Raw genomic sequence first — 25,859 nt, 5'->3', positions numbered from 1 at the left:
ACATCGCACAGCACACGGGCGCCTGAGCGTTTTTCCTCCATAAAAACGCAGCCGCCGCGGTCGGGTTTGAACCCGGGAACTCCGGATCAGTAGTCGAGCGCCCTAACCACTGAGCCACCGCGGCGGGCGTGTAAATAATGAAGCATGCCAGACTCTACAATATGCTGTAACACTTATGAAATACTCCCCTTCAAGGCTACCGCATGCCTCTTACATGCGGTAAAGTTTAAATCTGCCAAACTAGCTAGTCTGCAAGTTGAGACGCCAAGCCTCTGACATCTGGCGATGTGTACCTCCCATGTAATTAGAGTGATTGGAGATGCTCCTTTTTGATGGCATTTCAGTTGCTGGGTGTGGAAGAACCAGATATGAAGGGCAACAACTAGACACCAACTTTTTAAGCAACATCACAATAAGCAATGTGCCTTAGCTTTCCTTCTGTCCAAAAAGGAGTTTCATTTTCTATGTTCTGTGTTCACATAACTGCTTGCATGTGCACATTTTGGCTTGCTGGGAGGTGCTTTCCTCTGTTAAACTACAGTTTTAGCTCTGGCCTCAGTCTTCTGCGCCTTCTTAATTTTTTGCTAGCGTTCACCTTAAGTCGCGTACAAACTCCCGCAGATCTCCACTTTTCTACGTTTCCAGCTGTCACATCTTCTCTGCCTTCGTCATGTCCACCACTGCATCCAATGCCTTCAAGTCTGCTGTGTATAATCATTTTAATTAATCTGCCTACACATGTATTTATGTTAGTCGCTCTCCTCTCTTCGATGCCAATTGGCCCTGAGAGTAAATAAGTGAAATGGTAGTCTAATCTAGGTCTGAGCAATCACGCATTATGTTGAGTTTATTTTACCACGTTGGCCAGTAGAGAGTGGAAGGAAAAAAAGCTGCTAAGTGGAGCTCGACATGCCTCTCGACCCCTACACTGGAAAGCAGCAGACACCAAGGCATACGTAATCACTAACGACAACAGAACATGACAAGTGTGAAGTAATTCAGTAACGTTCGTCGCATTTACCACAGTGCATACTCGCTGCTCAGTAATTTATCACCTCATTAGACATTCTTCAAAGAGAGTGTACAATTATGTGTTTTGTTTGAACATGGCACCACAGTACAATGACAATCATTAACCTTGTGCCAACACAACATAAAATAAACTTCTGCCCAGTAAATGCATTGCTTACAGTGCCACCACGGCACCTGTTTAGAAAATAAGCTCAAAATATTAGTGACATTAAATTTGAGCAGACGGGAATTCCCCCACCCGCCCAGGTGAAAATGTTTAACTGGGAATCAACTCGTTCCAGTTTAACTGGTTTAAGGAACAATTCCCAGTTGCAACTGGGAATTGTTGCCTAAACCAGTTAACCTGGGACCAGTTAGATCCCAGTTGCAACTGGTCAGAGCCGCTGAAAAAAATGCGCTTCATATATGAAATAACACAGTATTTACACCGATGCGTGTTTATTTCATGATTTACAGCAGTGCTTGCTGTGTGAGCTGCTGTCTCCGCTCTGACTTTACACAGTCCTGTATCTTTTCACAGAGAATGTTGGTCAGATTCTTCATGGCAGCCGTAATGTCATTTTTGTTTACTTTCCCCCAGTGCTCGAGGGTTGCTGAAAATGAAATGGCAAAATGTCAGTCAATGCGAGAGGCATCTATTAATGGGTCTCACCTGCCACAACTTCCACCTTTTCAGGAGTTAGCCGTGGTTTCGCTGTTTCGGCAGTGCCCCTCTTCCGTGGTGCAACACCACCCTTAACGCTGCGCATGGCGAGGCCTGATTGGGTCCAAATTGCTTGCGCAGTCTCTTTTACAACAAGAGAACTCTTCTTGTGGCTTATGATCCTACTGGCTTGGACTTTTGTGAGCACAATACCATTCCGGAGGTGAAGCTGTAATCGAAGTTTATGCTCAAAATATGAGCCTGAAAAATGAGCTGGTTTTGCACAGGCAAGTTCACTTAAAAGTACAAGGCTTGTACTTACAGAGCCATCAGGAAGGTACGTAAAATCTTGAGGAGGTTCCTTGCTGGTCCCTGAAAGTTCCACCCCATTAAACATTCAAGGACTAGTACCTTTCAACTGTTAACAGCATATAGGCACGCATGGGCTAGGTAGCTGACAATTCTCTTAATGTCTCCAGGCAACTCACCTGTTGCAGAACCACTGGCTTGAGGCAGCCGAGTAGAGGTGCCTGTGTGACAGAGTGTGTTGCATGTTTCATGAGACCTTTGTATGCTAGAGCCTCACCTAGCATCACACTGAATTGGCTAAGCTTACAGTTCGGCTGCACAAGCTACATATGGTACTATCAGCAACGAATGAAACGCAAACAGGAATACTGCAGCAAGATTTTGATTTGAGCTAGTTGGTTGTAGCATGACTTCAGTACTGAAGTTCCAACATAAAGGCACCAAATGTATTAGTTCCTGGAGAGAGGAAATATAAGTGACATTAACGCTTCTAAAATTTAGACAGTATTTGTGCCTTCGAAGTGAAATTACCGTCCACTAGAATTGAGGTTCCCCCTTCTAAGAGGTTCTCGCTTTGCTGTTCCATGATTCAATTGCCTTGTTCGCATTTCATTTGTTGCTGATATAGCACATGATGTCTAGCATCCTAAAGCGACACAGGCTATGATAAACGTCATAGTGGACGGCTCTGGAATAATTTGGGCCACCGGGGGTTCTTCAGCACTGACATCGCATAGTAGATGGGTACCTTGCATTTTGCTCCATCAAAACACGACCACTGCGGCTGGGATCAATAAAAAACCCACGTCCTCGGGCTTAGCACTTGAGCTCCCTAACCACTGAGCCATCGCAGCAAGGCTGCACAACCTGTAAATACACAAAGTAGAACTGAAATCTTAAAATTCTAATGGCAAAAGGATGCAAATATAAACTCACCTGCAGTGGATGTGCTGGCAACAGCTTTATGTGTGGGTTGTTTAGCTGTAAATATAAGCAACAGAATCAGGATGAGGCATTTCAGGTACGAAATTAACCTGCAGTAATGTCGCCTCACCCGTTGTTGAACAGTCCCGCTCAGCAACACATCGTGCTGGCAGCCCAGCATTTTCTGTATACAATTAACAACACAATAAAGATCATACACCCGAAATCCATTCAGCTGCTTGCAGCATCCAACTTACCGTCCTTTGCAGATTTCTGCCCAGTAGCGGGGCACACTTCTTTACAAAAGACCTCATCTGGTGCTGCATGTAAAGAAAATTATGAGTTGAAAGTCAGCTTGCTTAGGCACGCCTCCATGCAAAAAAAAAAAACTGCCACACAATCTGCAAATGTCCTTAGTTGTTATGTCACGTTTTCAAACTGCACAAGAAATTTGTGCTCTGCAGGTTGTAAAGTATAACATACATGTCTGGAATGGTTTGCTAATTAAGTAATATTGAATTTTACTTCTCAGAATATAAAAGACTAAAAAAGGCATACATACGTGCTGTGTCAAAATCTGCAATGGCCCCTTCGTCTTGCTTTTCTTCCACTGTTGAAGGTTTATTGAGGTTAAAAATGCAGGCCAAAATGTGTGAAGCACTAGCTTTCACAGTTCGTTACGCCAGTGCTACACACTATTAAGTACATTGGCTTGAATTTTGGTTCCCAAAATACAACAGACTGAAAAAAATGTATACATACGTCCTGTGGCAAAATCCATGTTGGCCACGTTGCTCTGTGCCACTTTGTCTAGCTTTTCTTCAACGGTTGAAGCAGGATTATTGAGGTTAAAAATAAAGCCCAAAAAAGTGTGACACACTAGCTTTCACACTTCCTTAGGCTGGCACTATATATTATTTAGATTATAGGTTTCACATTACAATAGCAATATGCAGCAGCTTCACACACAGACAAACGAGTGCAAAAGTTTCACTTACGCCTAAAAATATTTGACTGCAGGAGCACCTGCTGTCCACGGACTTGTTCTCGCAGGAACAGATTCTCCTGCTGCAGTTGCTTGCACCGTGCGTTCCAATGTCGCACTTCTTTTTTAGCTTCTCTAAGCTCACTGCTTGCAATAAGCGAGTCATCAGACTCAGATGATGTGCTTGATGCACGCTGGATTTTGCGCTGCACATAATGTTGCAATATAAACAAATCTTGGTAATGTTAAGGCAACAGTGCAAAAGAGATTTTGAGTTATCAAATACAACACTTACAGTAACTGTAGAATTTTTGCGATGTGCTTGGCCTATCTGCATTTTCAGTATAGAATTATAGTTGTCCTTTTTGGAAGATGCCTGATTACTTCTTTTCTTCTTGGAAGCCTGGAAATCGTGCAATGAACAATTACTTTCCTGGAAGAACCTGCATTGCATACATGTAATGTGTGCGGGCGGTCTTCAATCGACGTCAATCTGTCTGCACACATATACAGTCATGGGCGCGATTTGCGAGGAAAAAAAAAATTAATTCTACGCGGTCAGGCAAAGCAGGTCAACGAAAACCATAGAAGCATGAGGGGTAATGCGTGCTCTATGTGCTGGAAGAAAAGAGTGTGTGGCAGCAACGCATATATATATATATATATATATATATATATATATATATATATATATATATATATATATATATATATATATATATATATATATATATATATATATATATATCCCGCGAATCCGCGCATCCCGTGAACTTGAGTGATTACATTTAGTAACTGGCCAGGCACACTATGTCTTCAGCAGGTCAGAAATAGGTGCCAACAAGGGCTACCTGGCAGCTGATCACAGTACTGAAAAGAAAAGGGCTATAATTGTAATCTGCAACACTTTTCCTGCCGCACGTGCACAAAGGGCCGAGAGGCTGGCTCACGGTTCAGGCAGCGTATTTGAGATCGATGCAGCTTTTTAATACCGAACCTCTCTCCACGTAGAAGATAATGAAATATTTAATACCTGTTTCCTCTTCTGAATTGCTGACTCATCTTCAGAACTCTCCTCTACGGTGACCTTCGGCACCGGGGGTCTCTTCTTGCGTTCAAGAAGTTCTTCCTGAGTATCTGGAGGTGTAGTATATATAATGCAGAAATTAAACAACTTGCCTGTTTAAATAAGAACTTAAATCGAGGACACCACGAGATATGGCTACTTACCGCCAAGCATGAGAATCTGTGCAGAGTAGAATCCGGTGTTGTCTTCTAGATCGTCACGTCAAAACACAGTATATACTGATTTGTTGTCATAATCAGACTTGCCCACTGGATGAAAGTCTTGTATATCCTTAACGGATACAACATGGCGACGATTATCTTGGTCATCCAGGAAGCGAAAAAGTGCGAACATAATGATGCAAGGACGCACGAGTTGAACACGATGTAGTACGTTTAACACTTGCACAAACCGCTCCACGTGAGAGAAAATGTCGATATGGTTGTGAACGTGATCGTGACGGCTGAACAACATGGCTATGGCTAATGCTATGGCTATGGCTAATGCCTTCTTTTAGAAAGACGGATATTATTTTTACAAAACAATCTTGTAAATATAATAATACATAAGATATTATTCTGCAATATATATATATATATATATATATATATATATATATATATATATATATATATATATATATATATATATATATATGCATATTAAAAGTGAATAAGAGTAAAGATTTAAAAGGTCACCTCAAATTTTTTCTAGTCGACACAATCCAATCCTAGAACATTACTTAGACGGTTTGTGGCGAGTTGGTATGTGGTTGATTGTGTAGGCGGTGTTGACTAGAAATGTGCACCTAGAAAATTGTGGCACTTCTCGTCGCTTTCAGGGTAAAAAGAATAGTGCATTTGCTCAAGTGGAAAGGCAAGGATTTATGCCGCCAAAGCGGCGCAAGGTTTACTTAGAGCCATTCTTTGATGAAGAAAGGCTACCGAGATCAACAGAATACCGGCGATCTCATGCCGACAGAAGTGCGCCAGAAGAATGCGACGGCTCTCCCATGTCAGATGCACCCACCGAAGATGAACATTACGCTTCCAGCACCTCTTCACTGAATCCTCCTCCAAGTATCAACCCCGAAAATGCACCATCCGCGTCCTGTTCTTCGTTCTACGTTCCGAGTGAAGATGACTGCGAAGTATACGACTTGCTGAACAAGGAAAGCGACTACGATCCTGCCGGGCGCGCATCTTTCCCCGACTCTGATTTTTCGGCGGATGACATAGCAACACTAGTTATGGACTTCGCTGTCAAGTCTGGGCTGTCGTGGACGCAGATAGAAAGCCTTATGAAGTTTGTTGGCTTCATACTAAAGAGGGATGATCTTCCCGACACGAAATTTCTCTTCAAGAATTTTGCTGGAATTTCGCTGAACACCCTCACGTTTCATTATTATTGCCCAGACTGCATGTGTCTGCTGGGCGAGTGTGAAGGCGATCCAAAGAAGCGGAAAGATGTTCATCTGACATGTATGCAGTGCGACCAGAGGTATTCAGGGGGTACTCTCGCTGCGCAGGGCAATTTTTTTTGTCAGCTTGCCAGTGGAGCAGCAGCTTTCATCGATGCTATCATCAAAAGAAGTTGCCAGAGCTCTGATGACCTCCTTAGAGAGGATATCTCAGCCTCGCGACACTGCCCTCAAATGTGACATAACAGATGGGGAGTTGTACACGAAGCAAAGAGAGGAGCTTGGCCTCGGCGCAATGGACTTAACGATGACGATGAGTTCCGATGGATGTCCACTGTTTAACTCCTCAAGGTATTCAATTTGGCCTGTGCAGATGGCAATTAACGAGCTGCCCCCAAGTCTGCGGTGCAGAAGTCTAACAATCTCCATGCTTTGGTATGGCCAGTCCCATCCTGATATGACTCTCATGCTTATGGCCTTTACAAAGCAGATGAGGGTGCTTGGCGACACTGGGGTGAAATGGACCTGTGATGGCAAGACTTTCTACTCAAAGACTTTCTACTCAATATTGTTCACTCGGTATATTTTGTTTCAGTAGTTAGACGCTAGGGCAGCCAGCCAACCTGTTTTACAACTAATCTTCAAGAAAGGAAATTTCAGTATTACCTTCAAATTGTTTATATGCTTTATTTCTTTTTTGAAAGCCTTTGTTTTTGCTAATTGGAGATCAAATATGTGAAGCAGAATGCACATTTATTCTTCGTTGATTTACTATTGAAGTACACCACCATGCATAATATTTGTCCAATGCCTTTTATTTGTTATTAATATCTGAGAAAATTGCATAAGAATGACAGCTTTCTATATCAAGCACAGAAACAGCATTGCACATTCAATATTGAAGAACTCGATCATTGTTCATTGCAAACTACAAATGTGGTTTGCTTGATTCATCTTGCAGGCGTACTGCCTTAACTGTGTTGCTGATGCACCGGCTCGTGCACTTATGCAAAATATGGTGCAATATAATGGCTACTTTGGGTGCGGCTGGTGCTTGCACCCAGGAAAATCCATTGAAGGTAAGAACACAGTGTAGAGTCCAGCAGGATCTCTCGTGTAGTAACAGGCTGAGTGCTGCACATCCTTCAGCTCTCAGACAGCTTGTCGTCACCTCCCATTATCCACTTTGCCTTTGTGAACTCTGGCGCCCATAATATTTCATTACTTCTGGCTTGGGCATTCTCTTTTTGTAGGCCACATCACAACAGCATGTTGTGCTGTGCATGTGATGCATTTCAATTTTTGTTTACACTTACTTGGGCCAAACTTACTATCACTGAATTCAGTAAGTTCTCCAGCAATAAATAGAGTAACAAATTGAAAAAGATTTGCAGCTGTTTTACTTTGCTAATATGCTGATTTGCATAACACAGATCAGAGCTGTGTGGAGGTTAACGAAAAAATTTGGACAACGCAGCGAGCCATGGAAATAAAAATGATAGGTGTAACGTTAAGAGACCGGAAGCGGGCAGAGTGGGTGAGGGAACAAACGAGGGTTAATGACATCCTAGTCGAAATCAAGAGGAAGAAATGGGCTTGGGCAGGGCATGTAATGCGAAGGCAAAATAACCGCTGGTCCTTAAGGGTAACGGAGTGGATTCCAAGAGATAGTAAGCGTAGCAGGGGGCGGCAGAAACTTAGTTGGGTGGATGATATTAAGAAGTTTGCAGGCAAAGGGTGGATGCAGCTGACAAAGGACAGGGTTAATTGTAGAGACAGGGGAGAGGCTTTTGCCCTGCAGTGGATGTAGTAAGGCTGATGATGATAGTGATGATGATAGATGCATGTGCTTTATATTTGCCTTATACGTATATTTGTATTAAAATTTACTCAACAGGGACAGTCAAGTACCCTACCAGTGCCACTGCCTTTCCCGACAGAACCAAGGACTCTGTAATGAGTGACATGAAGAAAGCGCATGACAGTGGTATACATAAGCGTGGTGTGAAGGGACCATCTCCACTAATTAATTTGCCAGCATTCGACATTGTGTGGAGCTTCAGCCCCGATTACATGCATTGTGTGCTGCTTGGTGTGACACGCCAGGTTATGGAGTTGTGGCTTTCCAGTGTTGGTGCACCATACTACATTGGATCGCCACAACTCCTGCAAGAGATTGATGAGCGGTTGTGTCGCATCAAGCCGCCACAGTGCATTGCACGCCTGCCACGATCAGTGCAACTGAGAAAATATTGGAAAGCGGTCGAATGGCAGCAGTGGCTCCTGTATTTCAGCCTTGTATGCCTAGATGGCATATTGCCAGAGCGCTACCTCACCCACTTATGTCTTTTAGTGAAGGGTACCTTTCTACTACTTCAAGACCGTGTATCAAGCAGTGACATTGCCACGAGCACTGACTGCCTAGTGCAGTTTGTTGTTGGCATGCAGTTTCTCTATGCTGAGAAAGACATGACGTCAAATGTTCACCAACTCCTCCACATCCCAAAAAGTGTTGTGCTCCAGGGGCCACTTTGGGCACATTCTTGTTTCTGCTTTAAGGCAAGCATGGGCAGGTTGAAGGGCCTTATTACGTCAGCAAAGGGTGTGCCTCATCAGATTATGACACGGGTGATGATGGCACACACACTGAATGCTTGCAAGGCAGTTGCAAGCTCGCATGTTCAGACCTTCCTCAAATGTGGCATGCCTAAGGAGGAACCTGTAGCCCTTCTTGGGAAGCCAAGATTGGTAGAAGGCCCTCTCCGTACACTGATTGAGAAACAGGTTCCTGATCAGATCAATGGCCCTGTTGTGGAGTATGACAAAGTACGCATCTCTGGCCACATATTCCACAGCGAGCAGTACAGCAGGCCAGAAAAAACTGACTGCACAGCAGTAAGACTGCCAAACAATGTATGTGGGAAAATTAAAAACATTGTGTCCTTTGGTTGCAGTGGCACAGAAAAGGCCTTCACAGTTTTCAGAAATTGTTTAGCAACTACTTCATTTGGCACTACTCACATTACAAAGCTTGAGAGGTGGTGCTCACTGAAAATCATTGAAATCGATGCAAGTGCAGTGCCATGCTTGTGGGTACAGTGTCATAGCAATTTTTTTTTGTAATCTTGTGAATCGTTTCAGATCTTGAGTTGCTTTCAGAGTTATTGTTGACATTAAAGTATCATCACATAAAGGGCAGTCAACTGCTTTGTGTAACTTATAAGGGGGAATCTGATTGCATGGGTTTTCTGTGTTCGGTTTACATTAGGTAAATAATTCTAATAAATCTTAATCTATTTTTGCTAGCATCCTATATGAGCCATAGTGCCCATAAGTAATGGGCTCGGTGCGTTGGCTTCCACATTTGGTCCTTTTTGTTTCTTGTTAATGGTACTGAAAAATGTGAAAACTAGTTCTGTGTTCATGGCTTTCATGTTTCTGTGTTGATTTGCACCATGTTGACTTGGTCATAATTGAACAAATCATAATTTATCTTAAGGTACCTGCCGCCTGCTGTTGTATGCATATTTTTTTTCATGATTTATTGATGCTGTGCCTGCTTCACTTTCTGAAATGTTTGTTTGATTTTTTGGAGTTTAACGTCCCAAAGTGACTCGGGCTATGAAGGCGGCTGTAGTGGAGGGCTGCGGATAATTTCGACCACCTGGGGTTCTTTAACGTGCACTGACATCACACAGCACATGGGCCCAGGTGCAGTGGTCGCATTTCGATGGAGGCGAAATGCTAGAGACCCGTGTATTGTGCAATGTCGGTGCACGTTAAAGAACCCCAGGTTGTCGAAATTATCCGGAGCCGTTCACTATGGCGTCCCTCACAGCCTGAGTCGTGTTGGGATGCTAAACCCTATAAAACCTGTACCTGAAATCCTTTGTATATTAAAACTTTTGATTCAGCACTGGTGCACGTAGTTTATTATTCACTTTTTTCCAGCTTCGCATCATACTCTCCTGCTCCTGTGATCAGTGCACTGGCTGCCTGCGTGCAATTTTGACCTCATTGCAAGGTCGGTCAAATCCTACAAATTTGTATGGCTTTAGTGCCCTACTAGAAATTACTGAATTTTTTTTTCTGGTTTTGGGGGGAAGGCAGTTAAAAACTATTGCTCTTGTAATGAAAGCTGGTTCACTTTTCGCTGGAACATTTATTTCCACGTGAATTAAACTGAACTGCAAGTTATACCTGTCTCAGTTGGCTGCATGCCAAGTCTGCTATCCTATCAGTGTATAATTTACTGATGACAGTAAATCATAACAGATAGGTTATGATTTAGGATTTCTACCCGATAACTGAATGCACACCTAGGGGCTGGTCCTCTCATTAGGTGTAGCCTCCTACATGGCTCTTGATTGATGCCGACTCAATGCTAAATACATCCTTAACCAGAACTACGTTTCAGTAATTCAAGATATTAAACTTGACACTTCCAGTTCAATTAAACCAACTGGAACCAGTTGGCTGAGAACTGGGCCAGTTGGCTCCCAGCTGGGCCAGTTGGCTCCCAGCCGGGAACCAGTTGACTTCAACTGGTCAGCCAGGTGGCTTCTAACTGGAACCATTTGGATTGTAACTGGCCCAACTGAAACCAGTTGGGTTTTCAACTGGTCCAGTTAAAACCAGTTGGATTTTCAACTGGTCCCAGTTAAACATTTTCATCTGGGGGCCCCTCCCTAAAAAATGAAAAAGGGTGCTCTTCCGACGGTACGTTTGTACGCTGTAATATTTGCGAGTCCAACTACGTGTGAAATTCAGAGATAAATAATTAACGCCAAAGCATTCGGTTGAATGCGAGGCGCCAGGGCGCGGGCAAACAGTAATCGTCTTCAGATATCCACTGGTGCCACGCCCTGAGGGCCACTGCTCGGCGAATACCATTCATGGCCACGTTCACATCCAACAAGCTTGTCACAAACATCACACAGGTGATGATGCAGCAGCAGTTCATCATTGCTGTTGGCCAGTGCTGAATTTTTTGGCGTGGTAAACGGAATCATCCACCGAAACGCGCGTCGACTGTTACTCGCCAGATTCTTGCAGTCCCACGAGGGAGAGCAGCTTTTCCGTCGGCTTCAAGTCTCCTCTTTCGTGCAGGGCCACTGGCATTGTAACGCACATTCTGCATGATCGTTTTACTACGCACCGATGCCGCACGGGACAGCGAGCTGTTGTATGTACACTCCAATGCAGCGTTCCGGCCACACACATACACACACACATACTAAAGACACACAACGCGCAGGACGCACGCAGCGGACACGGAAGAACAAAAACCCATTCCATAGCGCCTGTGCATTCAACTCCACACTGCGCTAACTGCGCACATGTTTCCGACTGCGGGCTCGGCTAGCGCTTCGACTTCGCCATGGCTAGCCATGGCCAAGCTGCGCTGCCGCTGGTGGTAATAACGTTCATGCAACGAAAAGAAAAAACAATATATCAAACGATTCAGGTTGTCAGCTAAAAAAGCTACCGAAAATTAAATACATCTTATATGTTTTTGCCGTTGTGCGCCTTTGCGACATCAGCGACGTGAGCTTGAGCGCGAATACGCGAATGGCGCTATGAATTTCCCGTGTAGCTCCGTAAATTGCAAATGGCGTGGCTGCGCCGCTAACTTTTAGACATGCTTGCAGAGGTAGTCGGTGCGAACAGTTGGAAGTTCAATCGACTGGAATTGCTCAAGGAAAGTCAGCGGCACTGCATTTTTATTGTTTCTGTGCATTGCGAGTGACTTTGGCGGCAGCCACTCGGCAACGTCTCCGGTTTGGCGAACTTGTGAGAAGGTAAGCCTTTTGTTCTCAAATTTTGAAAGCGGTTTTTTGTTTGTATTGTAACCCTGCGTCTCGTCGCACGTTAAGTTCACGATAACATCAGTACAACGTGCATGCGCTTTCTGTCTCTATTTAGAGTAATATTGGTCGATCAGCGTAAACTTTTGGGTTCAATTAAGCACGAACTGTCCATGTTGGTACTGCGTGTCGAATTTGTTTTGAGATGATTCTGAGCGGGAGATGGTGTTCTGATAATTTGTGTACTACCAGATATAGTCTAGAGATTTGAAACCATTTATCACACTGAAACAAAGTTGGAAAACTGTTTTGTGTTCATGCATCTCCTGTCCTTAAACTTGACTTTTCGGCAATCATTCGCATGGATCCTTTGGATCTGGAAAATTGACTACTGTTGCTAGGGGTGCCTGGTAGCAGAGCTCCTGGGGACGCCCAGTGGGTCATTTGTTTGTCCAAGTGCCCAGTACCAAAGGTACCATTCCTGACATTTTTTCCCAGTCCGTTAACCTCATATTCCTTGCAAAGATTACAGTATGTAATCAGGTAGTAAAAAAATTGGTAACTTCTGCATATTTCAGAACAGTTCAAAGAAATGCACATGCAGCATCAGTATTCTCTCGGTAGAATTTCTGAGACCTGGATTCATTTCTTCTAGGACTGTGGCAAGCAGTGGGTCAACTGTACATAAATTTATTTTCCTCTGGTGCAAAGTAAAGAGTGCGAATGTCATAAGACAAGTCTCTAGTCTGTTTCATTCTCACTGCATTTGGCCAAATGCATAATATGAAATGCTGTATGTTTTATGCCCTAGTTTCCTTTACTTTGAGCAGTAGATATTGACAGTGAATAGCAAGGCAACTCCACTCGCTGACGGTTTTGCCTTCGGCAGCAAAACGGGGAATACCTTACCCCATGTGTTATCTCGACAGACTCAAAACTGCGATGGACAGCTGCGTCCACAGCTGCTATCACCTCCCAAGTGCATGCGCTCGTAAGACACATAATAACTCTGGATTGCCATTAACATAGAAGGGGGAGGAGTATAGCAGCCAAGGTTCCGAGAAGTGATGTCAGGAGGTGCAGGTTGTAAGGTTAAAGTATAACGATAAATTAAAGAAAGCAGGAAAGGAGGGGGAAATTATGGGTTGGGAAACCTCTCACCATGTGCAAGGCCTTTTCAAATAATTATGCCAATTCCGGAATGTACAGAGCTGGCCACATTTAGTGCAAACATGTGAGCGCATGGCCGCACTCTTTAGAGGTCCACTGTGTGCGGCGCAGCCACTCATCGCTGCAAAATGGCGCAAGAGGAGATGCACCTGGATGTGGTGCTTCGTGTCATGTTACACTTCGATGTGTGGCAATGTCAGACACAGTGGCCCAAAGAGCACAGCCATGTGCTCGCGTGTTCGCACTGAGTGGACAACCCTGTACTTGATTCTAAATTTCCTCTGTATATGTTGACCCCAGACGAAAACAAGTTGTCTTGTCGAAACGGCAAGCACCCTGAGATTTTTCCTTCCCTTGTTCACTTTTTGAGTGTCAAGAAACCATCTGCCTACTCTCTCTGTACCATGCACTCCACATCTTGTACGGTTATCTTTGTATGTATACACCAGTGATAAATCATGAAGGAATTCAAGGGATTTGTATTTGTATTGCTTAACACTTACTTTAAAGCTATATCATGAGGGTATAGTTGAAAATGTGCTATGGGGGCTTGGTTGTGTGTCGTGACTGGTTTCTCTTTATCAGGGCTACTTGACAGCCACCATGAAACGCAGGCTTTTGAAAAGTCGTTCCTCAAATAAAAGAGCGTTTCCACTGTTACAATGGAAATGTTATTTGCTAAAAACTTCAATCATTGCAGTTCAGGGATTGATATTTTTCAAATAACTAACCTGAAGTTCAAAACCTGCAGAAGGAACTATGTAACTTCTTTCCTGCCTTAAAAACCCAGTACTTATTTGCCAGTTTCAGCAAGCAGAGGTCTGTTTCATGGCACATACTTTCCACTACCTTGCATGAAAATTGTGCAATACAGGCCCACCATAAAACTAGGGGCACAGTATACTGCTTGTATGCAACTACTTTGGCGTTAGAGCATGCATAGCATGGTCTTAAAGGTATTCTTTTCATTTGCAACTGGTTCATAAAAGGCCTATTCTGGCAAAAGGCATTTAGCAAAATTATCTTGCTCTGAATGCTTCTAAGGATAACTTTAGTTCATTCAGGAAAATATATATTGACAATATCTCTTAAAGGCATGATTGTCCATATTAGCTCTTGTTACCTCACAGTATTTAGTTTTGTGCCTCCAGCATCACTGACTTGCATCATATGTTAAATAGAGTAGTAAACAGCTCGCTGTTAGTTTAAACCACAACTCAGGATGGGGCTGTGCACTTTTTGTTGTGTTACATGAAACATACTTATGTATGAAACAATTTCTTTCAGCTGCACCTCACATGATTCAAATTCCACCAGAAGAAAGGCTGCAACACAACATTGCTCACTAGCTGTTGCTTTCCCAGCACATAACATGCCATAACAGCACATAGCATGTAAGATGTGAACAAAAACAGTGCATGTATATGTTCCACACATGCATTTTGTGTACTACCAACACTATGATATGATTAACTATGTCATGTAAGAGAGAGCACACAAATCTTTTTTTGTATATATTGCAGCATGGTTATTTCAAGTTTTAAACTGGCCATTGAAACGACCCATTGTATCACCGCTGGTTACCCGGTGGCACTGGGGATCGAACTCCGCACCTCCTGCTTGCGAGGCAGATGCTCGGACCACTAGGCCACTCCTGCGGTCGCCCCACTGATGTTGCTTACACCAGGTGCTGTTAAAGCCCCGGTATGTATGTTAAATGCATTTTAGAAAACCATTCACTTCCAAAGTACCATTTCATCTTTATAGCAAAACCACAGTTCGCCTAGCTAGACAAACCTGCTGCATACAAGCCAGCAGAAGGGTTGCACGTACATGCTTCGTTAGGAAAACATAAAAATCAAGCAGAGCCTGCCCTTCATGGTGCTTTATACCCTGATTTTGAGCAATGATCAAGATAGGCAGATGGTCATTTCATTGAACACTTGCATGATACATTCGTAGAATCGAAAAGACAAGTACTATTGCAAAATCTTCAAACAGTGTTTATTCTCAGAGAAAACATATCATGAAAAAAGTGTTGGATTAGTTATGGTGTACCTTGTATGGGGAAAGGGGCTCCCACTTTGTGAAAGGCTTAATTTTGGAATAACGTCAGCGTTTAGACTAGTTGGGTTACCATGTTTAGATAGTGGATGTGCTCAAGAAGACACTGGAAGTAAGCGCACTGTGTGGAAATCTCGTTCTGTATCCTTGTCTTTTTGAGCGCTTTCACGATCTAAACTTTATTTTGCAAGAGAGCAAGGAAAACAAATATTGAAATTCTGATAATTAAGGATAAAAGATCATGTTTCATTGTGTTGCTTAAAGTGTACATTGTATCGCTATTGCTGTATTGCAGCACTTCTGTCGTGGCCTTGCATTGCAGCCTCTTGACTTTTGTTTATATAATAGGCAGTCCTTTTTTTCATTCGATTGCAACACTTTAGGAGTTACTACAGACTTGCGTGGTGGCGAACTCTCAAATTAACGGTTTGCATTATTACGCCAGCATAACTTGCTAAGTGTTTCACTGCAGTCTTGTTACTAGAACAGCCTCTTGAAAGTATTCAGCCTGGTGGTCATTGAGGGTTACTGTTCACATATCAAAATGCCGGATCAGCTGTATACTCTTTACAGCTACCAGACCTATGGTACATTTCATGACATGCTGGCTGCAGAGTGCTGGAGCACCAGACTGGGGATTTGGATGAAACAATTTTCAAATGTGTGCTCGGTATCACGCTGTTTTGTTCCAGTTGTGGAGAGCTTTTCTTTTCATATTTGTTCTGTCAAACATTTAAATTTTGGGCAATATGTTGTTCCCTTTATCTTGTGTTCTCTTTGTTGTTGAGGTTTAGTATTTTTGGCACAAGCACTCCACTCTATTACTTTTCAGTATAATTTAAAATTTGTAGGGCACGTCATGAAGAATAAAACTTCTACTTGAATAATCTGCATGTGTTTATGTTCTCATTGTTGATATAAAAACTTAGTTGAGACAGCTTGTATTTTAGCTCTGGCTAGAATTTTTAGGAGAGCCTTGGTAACATAATCACATGACCAACACAAACTCGGTATTATTGTTTGCAATGAAAAACAGTTTTAAAATAGTTATTAACAGCTGTCAGTGTAGGACTGGCCTAAAATGTTTTGTGCTCTATGTAGCTCTTCTCTGAGGCAGGATTAATTCATCTGCACCTGCAGCCTGATACCGCCAAGATACCAATTCTTGGGTGAACTTATGATTTTTTCACTGAGCAAACTTGCATCATCTTGAAGCATGGAACTTGAGCTGACTCTTAACAGCTCTAGTGTAGCGAATTTCATTATCCTCATTGCTTAGTTTACATTCACCTCAGGACAATGGCCTTTTCCAGTTTAATTATCTGTGTCTTGCACCAGCTACATGCCACACTATCAGAAATCGCCTAATCTTATCTAGTGAGCTTATAATCAGCTATCTCCTGCTATATTTTCCTTAGGGTGAAATTCATTTTGTTGCGATACAATGCACAAGCTGTTTCCTGGCGTGGTGCTCAGCTTATCTGGAATGAAATACTTGGGAAATGGGTCTCTGATTTCACCTTGAGTAGACGAAATTAACTTGTGCTAAGGCACTCTTTGGCCACAGATGCCCTTGTGCCATTAAAATCCATCAAATTCATTCTGTTACCCTAAGATACCATTGGTGGTTCATTCTCTGCATTGTATGCCCTGGCCAGATCCATTTTCTTTTAATTTCTGCCAGAATATTAACAGCTTCCTTGTTCATCCCTGTTATGGTTTCACTCGGTCAGTTGTTCTATTAATAATTATAATCACTTTATTGAAAACATATTTTGGGCTAAATGGCATCAAGTTTGCCACTCTGCACAATGATATATATGTTTGGTCTTGTATGTCTTTACTTGTGTGGTAATGTTTATTTTGTGCTCACTGTCTAAACAACCTTATTTGCCTATGATATCCTAAGCCCTTGTATACCTATTTTCCTTCCCCCTGGCTCTCTCTTTTCAGTCATTCCTCCTCTTTCCTTTACACCGGCCATTGGTCACAAGGCTGCTGTGGGAACGACAGTCAGCACTGGGCCCTTTTTTGTTCATGGAACCTGCACTGCTACTATTAGCACATAGTACGTTATCAGTATTTTTGTGATACTGCATTTATTGTTATTTATGAAGTAGTTGGCTAAGGCAATGGTAGCAGTGTTGGATATTGCAATATATTAAGCATATATCTCACTTGCAATATATCAGTGTGCTCACTATTACACTACCCTCTATTTCTTTCAGTTCAGTTATTTGGCTATAGATATATTGTGCTGCTTTCCTAGTTTAGTCCACTCAAACTAAAACTTTGCTCTTTGTGTCACAGGTAGAATCTACAATGATTGCTGCTCTGTGTCTTGTAAGCAGGAGGCAGTGTTCAATGGAGCCATGAACTTTCCTTGGAATTGAAAAGCCTTTGCCGTATTATGCGCTGAACCACGAGTGTGAAGAGGAAAATGTCATGCCTTGGATTTCTGCAGAGGTGAGCCATTGCGGTGAATCCACCAGCGCGAAAGACAGGGATGAGAAAGGAGACAAGACAGGTGTTGACTCGCGACTAAAGTTTATTGGCGTGAACAGGGAATATATAAAAAGCCAAGCAATACCATAAACCATGTAGTTACAGATAAGCATACAGGACAACATGAGTCAAAAATCGCCCTCAACATTTCCCTGATCGAGGTAGTCTAACTCATTGTGTGTTAACACGATAGACAAAACACACATTCTTCACGGAGTCATAAGATGTGTCTAGCCTCGATAATCTCCCATTTAATCTCTCTGAATTTACTGCCAAAATGCGTGTTGCCAAAAGGAAAGGGTAGCAGACTTCACATCCCGTGCAGTGTAGAGCAGAGTTACCCCAACCACCTAGCCAAGCCCCTACCCTCTTGTGTTCCTGTAGTCTTACATTCATACACCTTCCAGTTGCACCTACGTAAACCAGACTACAAGATGTCAAACTGATAGCTTACAAAACATTCATCCGCCCATCCTTGGAGTACGCTTGTGTCGTCTGGAGCCCGCACCAAAAAGTTCTAAAAGATAAACTGGAACGAATCCAAAGAATGGCTGCTCGGTTTATATCGTCAAGATACAGAAGAAGGGACTCAGTGACGGAAATGCTGAACTCATGTGGGCTCGAGTCACTGGAAAATCGAAGGAAAAAATCAAGACTAAAACTTTTCTTTCAAATAATTCAAGGGCACTTCAAGATAAAATCAGATAGATATGTTCAGCCTCCGGGAAGACGGAGCGCGAGAACAAGCCACACTCGATCGATCAAGCCTTACGACTCACGTATTGATGTTTTTCGTTACTCTTTTTTTCCTGATGTCATCGAAATCTGGAATGCTTTGCCTGTTGAAGTTGTCGAACAATCGGAAGTGCACAAATTCGAACGTTCTATCGATATTTTGTGTCGGGGGCACCCAACTTGATGTTATGAGACATGAATTTTTTCTGTTGTACATTGCATTGTATTCCCTCCCTGTAACGACCCTCAAGCGAGGGTCAACAGTATCAATAAATAAAAAAAATAATATTTGATACCACATTCATTTTACAAGGTACATATACATTTCACTCTACACGTGTACTTTTCTCGAGCCACATTCACAGAATTATTCTTAAAATTTTACATGCTTTAGACAACGTATTAGGGGCCGAGAAAGCCACTTTTACATCATACCTTCTGGCCACATTTTTCAAATTGTGCGACAATATGTACATACGGTAACACAACTGGTCTTTTGGCATCTCGCTGGCTGGCCCCAGCCTGATTGTGCCGGTCACCGCAAAACTGTCTCAGCTTCTTTAACAATTTATCATATGTTCTTGCAGTAACAAGGTTTGGAAATCCTGCGTTCGTTAACCTTAAAATCTGCTCTTGGAAACTAGTCGTCATGCTGTGAAAGCATAATTTCATCAATTCTGAGCCCGCGCTAGAAAGTGCAATGCTATCTTTCACTAGCTTGGAATGGTCGACATGTAGCCAGGTAGCAGCTTAACACTCGCCAGCACACATGAAGTGTGCTGAACATCAAGGTAAGGTCCAGAAACCACAGCTCTTTTTCTTGGGACATTTGCTCTAAGGTAAACCTGAGATAAAGGCCTTGCTCCTTAAACAACTTGAGAAGATGTACAGGTCCCAAACTATCACAATCTTTATAAAAGACCAGAAAATCATCGACATAGCAAAAGATTTTTCCCCCAGCCCATGCACATTCTGGACAATTATTCTATCCACCCTACTCAAGAAAATATTGCTTAGCACAAGGTCAACCTTTGAACCACTACATATTCGAGACTTTAGAACACATACCGCACTGCGCTACTCTACAAACATGCTCTTCAAATAAATGCTATTCAATAACATGCTCTTCAGATAAATTTCAGAAAAGGATTCACGCAAAATTATCTCTGGTTATGTGCAAAAGCATCCGTCTACTTTGCATCTTGAAGATCCATTTCTTGTACTCAATTCGCAGTGTGGTTGAGTATCTTAAGAATGACAATCCAGCGGATTGTCTTGTGATTAGTGTCGATGTAGAACTATTTTATTCTATCCCGTATGAAGATCTTGTGAAAAGCTTATGAATGTGTATATCGGAGCACAACGATGAGCTCGTGTTTAGGAACGGGTGTGTAACATAAGTCTTTTGGCACTTGCCTCCTTTTATTTGAAGTGAAGAGCATGTTTTTGGAGTATGGCAGTGCGGCATATGTTCAAAAGTCTGCTAAATGTATCGATTCGAAGGTTGCCCCTGTGCTAAGCAATATTCTCTTAAGCAGGGTGGAAGGAATGGTTGCCAAGAAATTGCATGGGCTGGGGGAAATCTTTCGCTACGTCTATGATTTTCTGGTCTTTTACAAAGGTTGTGATAGTGTGGGACCTGTACATATTGTGAACTTGTTTAAGGAGCAAGGCCTTTGTCTTAAGTTTTCCTTGGGGAAAATGTCACAACAAAAAGAGCTGCGGTTTCTGAACCTTACCTTGATGTTCTGCACACGCCATGTGTGCTAGCGATATTCACCCAGGAGTGTTAAGCAGCTACTTGACTGTTGGTCGAACGATTCTATGCTAGTGAAAGATAGCATTGCGTCTTCAAGTCTAGGCTCGGTATTGGTGAAGCCATGCTTTTACAGCGTGACAACTGGTTTCCAAGAGAAGATTTTAAGGCTAATGAAAGCATGATTTCCCAACCATGCTATTGCAGAAGCGTGCGATAAATTGTTAAAGCTGAGCATATAAGATTGGGCAAGTTGGTCTGACATGCTAAAGATAAGAATGGCGCAGCATCAAGTAACGAGGACAACAGGAGAGCACAACCACGCACAAGTGCCATCCTTGGAGCGGATGCAGAATCTAAGAGCGTGTACTTGACGTTCAGCGTTGGCAGCCAAGGATCGGGCTCGTTCAATCTTTAGCGTTCAAGTCCGTGTTTCCTCGTTTCCTTGACTGTCAACGCTTAATGTCAAGCACGCGCTCTAGGGTTTTGTATCTGCTCCAGGGTTGGCACTTGTGCGTGGCTGTGCTGTCCTGCTTTCCTCGTTACTTGATGCTGTGCCATTCTTCCCTTTAGCATGTTAAAAGCTGAAACCCCTTCGCAGGGACTGGCATGATCAGGCTGGGGCCAGCCAGTGAGATGCCAAAAGACTGACTGTGTTACTGTACATACATAAATTGTTGTAAAATTTGAAAACTGTGGCCAGAAGGTATGACGCAAAAATGGTGTGTTCGGCCCCTAATAAGTTGTCTACAATCTGTAAAATTGTTAATAATTTTGTGAATTTCGTTAGGGAAAAGCACATGTGTCGAGTGAAATGTGGCAACATATATGTGCCTTGCAACCATTGCATGCATTGCATACCATTATCATGTGGTTGGGTTTATGTTGGTGAAACTGGAATGTGTATCAATGTAAGACTACAGGAGCATGAGAGGTATTTGGATATTGGTAGGGGTTGTAACTTATCTGCATATTACAAGGGATGTGAAGGCTGCTAGCCATTCCTTTCGGCAACACGCATTTTGGCACTACGTTCACAGCAGATTAACCAGAAAATTATCGAGGCTAGACACATCTTATGACTCGGTGACGAATGTGTGAGTGTGCTGCCCATAGCGTTAACATGCAGCGGGTTGGACTGTCTAGATGAGAGGAATGTTAAGGGCAATCTTTTACTTATGTTGTGATGTAGCTTATGTGTAATTGTGTAGTTTGTGGCGTGTGGCTTTTCTGTATACTCTCTGTTCACTTCAATAAACTTCAGTTGCGAGTCAGTGCCTGTTTTGTTTCTTTTCTCGTCCCTGTCTCGTGCTGATAGATTCAAGTACTTGTAGAGTAGATTCACTGAATTGTGTACTTGCAGAGGCTTGTGAAAAAATGAGAGGAATTTTCTTTCCTTTATGCGGAATGGAAGGTCGAAATTTTTTTACTTAAATGTTTGCAGCATTAAATTCTATTCGGAAAGGTAAAACCCACTTTATTGTACATTTTGTGTGCAATGGTGCCGGTGGCTGCATGCAACTGAAATCATTCGTCCACGTTATCTAGCTAGCGTCCTTCTTCCTTGTGCCACATTTTCTGAAATAATATTTTGTCAGATTTATTTCAATCAGAATTTCTAAGAACATATTGGTGATCACATAATGGTGATCACATAATTTGGTGATCACATATGACATAATTCAAAGCGTGATCATTGGTATTTTTAGTCTGGGGCAGTACAATGAGAAGTACATAGTATATAGTAAAATTAAATATGAGCAGTCTAACATAAACGAAACTACTTTTTTTTAAAGGAAAATTTTGCTACTGAATTGCTGGAGTGACATGGCATTATGAAGACGTGGACAGTGTGCTGTATTCATGATGGCACGAGAACTTGCGTACAGTGCTTCAGGTAACTGGTGAGTACCTTGGTGCTGTGCTTCTGCTAATGTAGCCAAATTATGTTTTTAATCTAAGAGTGTATCTGAAAACTTAAGCAAAAATTGAATAGTATTTAGATATTCTTGCACCAGATACCACTGTGAGAATTAGTTATTAATGATGTGTCTCACATGTACCCTTGTCTGCTGAATATAGTAAGCATGGCTTTCGAGCTGAGTGCCTCCAACGTATGAAAAAAAAATGGCCACTGGGCTGCTCCACGTAGCACATTCAGGCTTCATGGAGTGGAGAATGAAGGCAGTAAATAATTTAAGAGTAGAAAACACAGCACAAACCACAGGACCAGGAAACTGACAGAACACACCGACCCTGATGACACTCTGCATGAAGGGTGTTATAAAGTTGCCTGTCATGTAGTGCAAGATGGAGGTCGCACAGGACGGGTGTTAAATATGAGTTGATGCAGACACCTGTCATTACGTAGTACTCACTGTAGAACTCGAGCAAGAAGCAAAGGTAACAGCTGAGCATGGCCACTCTTGTGCTTTCCTCCGCAAGCAACTTAGAAATCTTTTATGCTTTCTCTTGACATATACATCATTGCTGCATGTGGCGAGGAAAAGTACATACCCTTGATGTCAAGTGACAGTGAACTCACAGGGCTGGTAACAGCTCACTGAGGTGTTGTGATATATCTACAGGGCACCTCATGAGAACAAACAGCCCTTGAAGGAATTCTCTCAAAGTTTTTTGCCACATGGACCTCTTCGTAATCAATGACTCTAAAAGGCAAGCCTTCCTTTAGTGTCACAAAAAAAGGCCTAGGACATGGGTCTTTTTGCTTCTCCATTAGTGCCAAAATGTTTGCTAGCGAGATCTTTTGCAGATATATAATTATTTCACAAAATGTCAAGAAGGAGACTGAAGCTGCACCAAGCAGTACCAGTAAAAAACTTATCACAGCTGTTCAAAAAGCAGAAAGACTCATGCCTTCATCCTTCTTTTGCATCAGACACATGAGGACACTTCGTCTTTCTGGGTCATCATTTTGAAAAGGGTCACATGGCAACGGCCTTTGGTTAAATTTCTGCCAAGAGCCCTTTTTTGAAACTTGAGCATCCGTTCCTTGTGAGGCACACTGCAGAGATATTGGAATGCCTTAGTGAGCTGCTTCCGGTACGTGTGACTGCATTTTCACTGACATCAGATATTAGTACATTTTCTTGCACATGCTGAGATAATGGAAGCTATGAGTGAAAACATGCGGTTTTGGAGAAGTGTGCTTCCTGGGGCCGTATTCCAAGTTTGTGTCATAATAAAAAGCGTCATAATCTGCCGCAACGGGCATGCCCGGGAACTGGATATAAACTGAATGCGGGACTTTCGCTTCGTCTTGTCTTGCCTATAACAAATTGGATGGACGATAAATTCGGCAAGCGTCTCCCACCTTTTTCAGATGTTACCAATGTTCCTTGCTCGCTAAGTTGTGCATTTAGTACTATGTACAGAAAGGCACCTGCATTGAATTGCATCTGGCCCCCATCCTGAGCTACTTTCTATTTGCACAAAATGATAAGCAACTGTAAACTATTTCGTGCGCACAGTGCCGCCCGGGAAAGCGCATTTTGTCTGCTTTTTTCTGGACCTGTGGTTTTTACTGTTTACTGTTATGAGAAATGAATTTTGGGCAATAAATTATAACGGGTTGGTTCTCGGTGAATGGCTTTTGAAAGCTTCTACGAAAGCCGATTGTTCAATAGCGGATGGTTGAAATGTATTTGTGAAATTTATATTTGGTGTTGTGTGACCACTAAATGAGGATTTTTTTATGCTTTTCAGATGGATCTGACAGCAATGTGCAGATGTACAATGTGTGTAGTTTCCCATGAAAATAAAACGTATGTACTTGTACTCACCCAAACACTTACCACTCTTTCATTCTAAGCTGCATTCTTTGTACGTATGCACTACATAATATGCGTAAAGGAAAGCCTTGTACATATTACTTATTTCTTTGGCACCTGGACGGCTATATCTGCAGTGAACATTGCGGGCAGAAGCTATACGAAGACGCATGTTCATGTACTACAGAAAGTACATAATTAAAATACAGATAATTTCCGCTCTAGATGAAATGACTTCCGAGTGAACGGAGGACGTATGCATACACATTGCGGAAACTTCAATAAGAACAAAACATAAGCATTCGTTATGAAAAAACGATTTCGGTCTCGTGCATAGCATGGCGTAACTTTCCGTTACCAAGAATGTGACAGTCGTCATACGGAGTCTCTGTTTCTGACATTTAGTCCGTACCTCATGTTGCGGAAAACCCTCCGGCAACGCATTACCAGCGGGTTTCTCTGTACTGCGGAGCAGTTTTTTTTTTTACAGTGTAGGTGAGTAGTTAAACGTGTCTGTTCGTTTAGCTAGCTTAACTTGTCATCTCTGTCTGCTGAAAGTGACGTGTTACTACTGAATGTAGCGGAATCGCTGCACATCGCGTTGCTGCGAACCGGCCTACAGTTCCAGGTCTTGTGCGCTGGAAGCAACGTTACGTTTCTACAATCAACCCTGCAAAACATTCTTGCAATGTCTGCCATTCGTGCTGCGAGTGCATGACAATATTTGCTCGACCATTTTGTCGCGTAAATAAAGCAGCTATGACGCAATATGCCTTTTTGCTGAAACAATGAGGCTTCGGCAGTTCGCGGACTACAGCCACTGGAAATATGAGTTTCTGCAGCGTCAGCTTAGGAGTATGGGTAATTAATCATGTGCTGTGTTATCCACGATGTGTCCTGCATGAGTAGCTGACAGTTATGAACTGATATTAAAAGCTGCAAGTCGTGTACATTCTTGCGAGCAATGCAGCCGGCCTGTTTTGCTGCCGAGTTGCGGCACGCAGCTCGGTTAAATTACGGCACAGAATTCTGCTGCAAACTCTATGCACAACAAGCGTTCCACAAAGAAAAGTGGACGTTGACGCATTTAACAACGTGCAAAGATCTTACAGATCACTAACAATAAAGGCCGGATACCTCACGGCGTGCCGTGACACTCCGCGAGCTGGCGTGAAACGACCGCAAACATGGCGCGTTTGCCGCGGCGACGCTCGCGCCGTCTGGTAGCGCGGCCTCAGTGAATACCTCCTATACTATCCTGAAGTTCAGGTGAATGAACGCAGTAACTTGCATGCTATTAAGTGCATTGAGTGGGAGTGCCTATCGACTCCCAGACTTCGCGTTTTACTACCGTGGCCCAATGCCTGTTAGCCAGTTTCCGAATGCGGCATTTATGCGCGAGAAACCTATCGAGGCTAATTTAATATTTTTTTATGCTACTACGCGGATCCAGCAGTGACGCAGCTGGTCAATATATGCTGCTTCTGCAGTGCACAGGCTTGAAGCAGCCGCCGGTAGCTGCGGCAGCTGCGGTAGGCACGGGCAAGCGGAACCTGTTTTGCCTACCATGCGAAAGTCGCTGCTAACGTCAGCGCCACCGCATCTTCGTGACGTCGCGGGGTGAAGGAGGTCCATAGCTCCTGCCTTGCAGC

At 42.9% G+C, this 25,859-nt stretch overlaps 1 protein-coding gene, 1 long non-coding RNA gene and 1 pseudogene across 4 annotated transcripts; 2 read left to right on the top strand and 1 right to left on the bottom strand.

Annotated features, from left to right (window-relative positions):
* Positions 1 to 553: 553 nt before the first annotated feature.
* On the bottom strand, positions 554 to 4,478 carry LOC144130531 (BEN domain-containing protein 5-like). 3 transcript variants are annotated; one of them, XM_077664420.1, is made up of 9 exons: positions 4,189 to 4,478; positions 3,671 to 4,099; positions 3,166 to 3,228; positions 3,039 to 3,092; positions 2,921 to 2,965; positions 2,164 to 2,205; positions 1,998 to 2,047; positions 1,685 to 1,904; positions 554 to 1,625 (listed from the first exon to the last, which is right to left on the bottom strand). In XM_077664420.1, exons 2-9 carry the CDS (start codon positions 3,687 to 3,689, stop codon positions 1,483 to 1,485), a joined length of 636 nt encoding a protein of 211 aa, XP_077520546.1. In that variant the 5' UTR covers positions 3,690 to 4,099; positions 4,189 to 4,478; the 3' UTR covers positions 554 to 1,482. The 3 variants fall into 3 exon arrangements, with proteins under 3 accessions (XP_077520546.1, XP_077520544.1, XP_077520545.1); XM_077664418.1 differs by lacking the exon at positions 3,671 to 4,099 and having other exon boundaries at positions 2,921 to 3,092; XM_077664419.1 differs by lacking the exon at positions 4,189 to 4,478 and having other exon boundaries at positions 2,921 to 3,092; positions 3,671 to 4,181.
* Positions 4,479 to 5,730: 1,252 nt separating this feature from the next.
* On the top strand, positions 5,731 to 10,896 carry LOC144110036 (uncharacterized; annotated as a pseudogene).
* Positions 10,897 to 11,078: 182 nt separating this feature from the next.
* LOC144109981 (uncharacterized) lies at positions 11,079 to 24,224 on the top strand. Its single transcript, XR_013309666.1, has 7 exons — positions 11,079 to 12,180; positions 12,588 to 12,658; positions 14,644 to 15,060; positions 17,374 to 17,488; positions 17,731 to 17,886; positions 22,213 to 22,320; positions 24,143 to 24,224. It is a non-coding gene; the product is annotated as an uncharacterized LOC144109981 (long non-coding RNA).
* The last annotated feature ends 1,635 nt before the right edge of the window (positions 24,225 to 25,859 follow it).

Source organism: Amblyomma americanum, chromosome 1 (genome assembly GCF_052857255.1).
Source record: "Amblyomma americanum isolate KBUSLIRL-KWMA chromosome 1, ASM5285725v1, whole genome shotgun sequence".
Lineage (NCBI taxonomy): Eukaryota > Metazoa > Arthropoda > Arachnida > Ixodida > Ixodidae > Amblyomma > Amblyomma americanum.
This window is presented reverse-complemented; position numbering and strand designations above follow the sequence as displayed.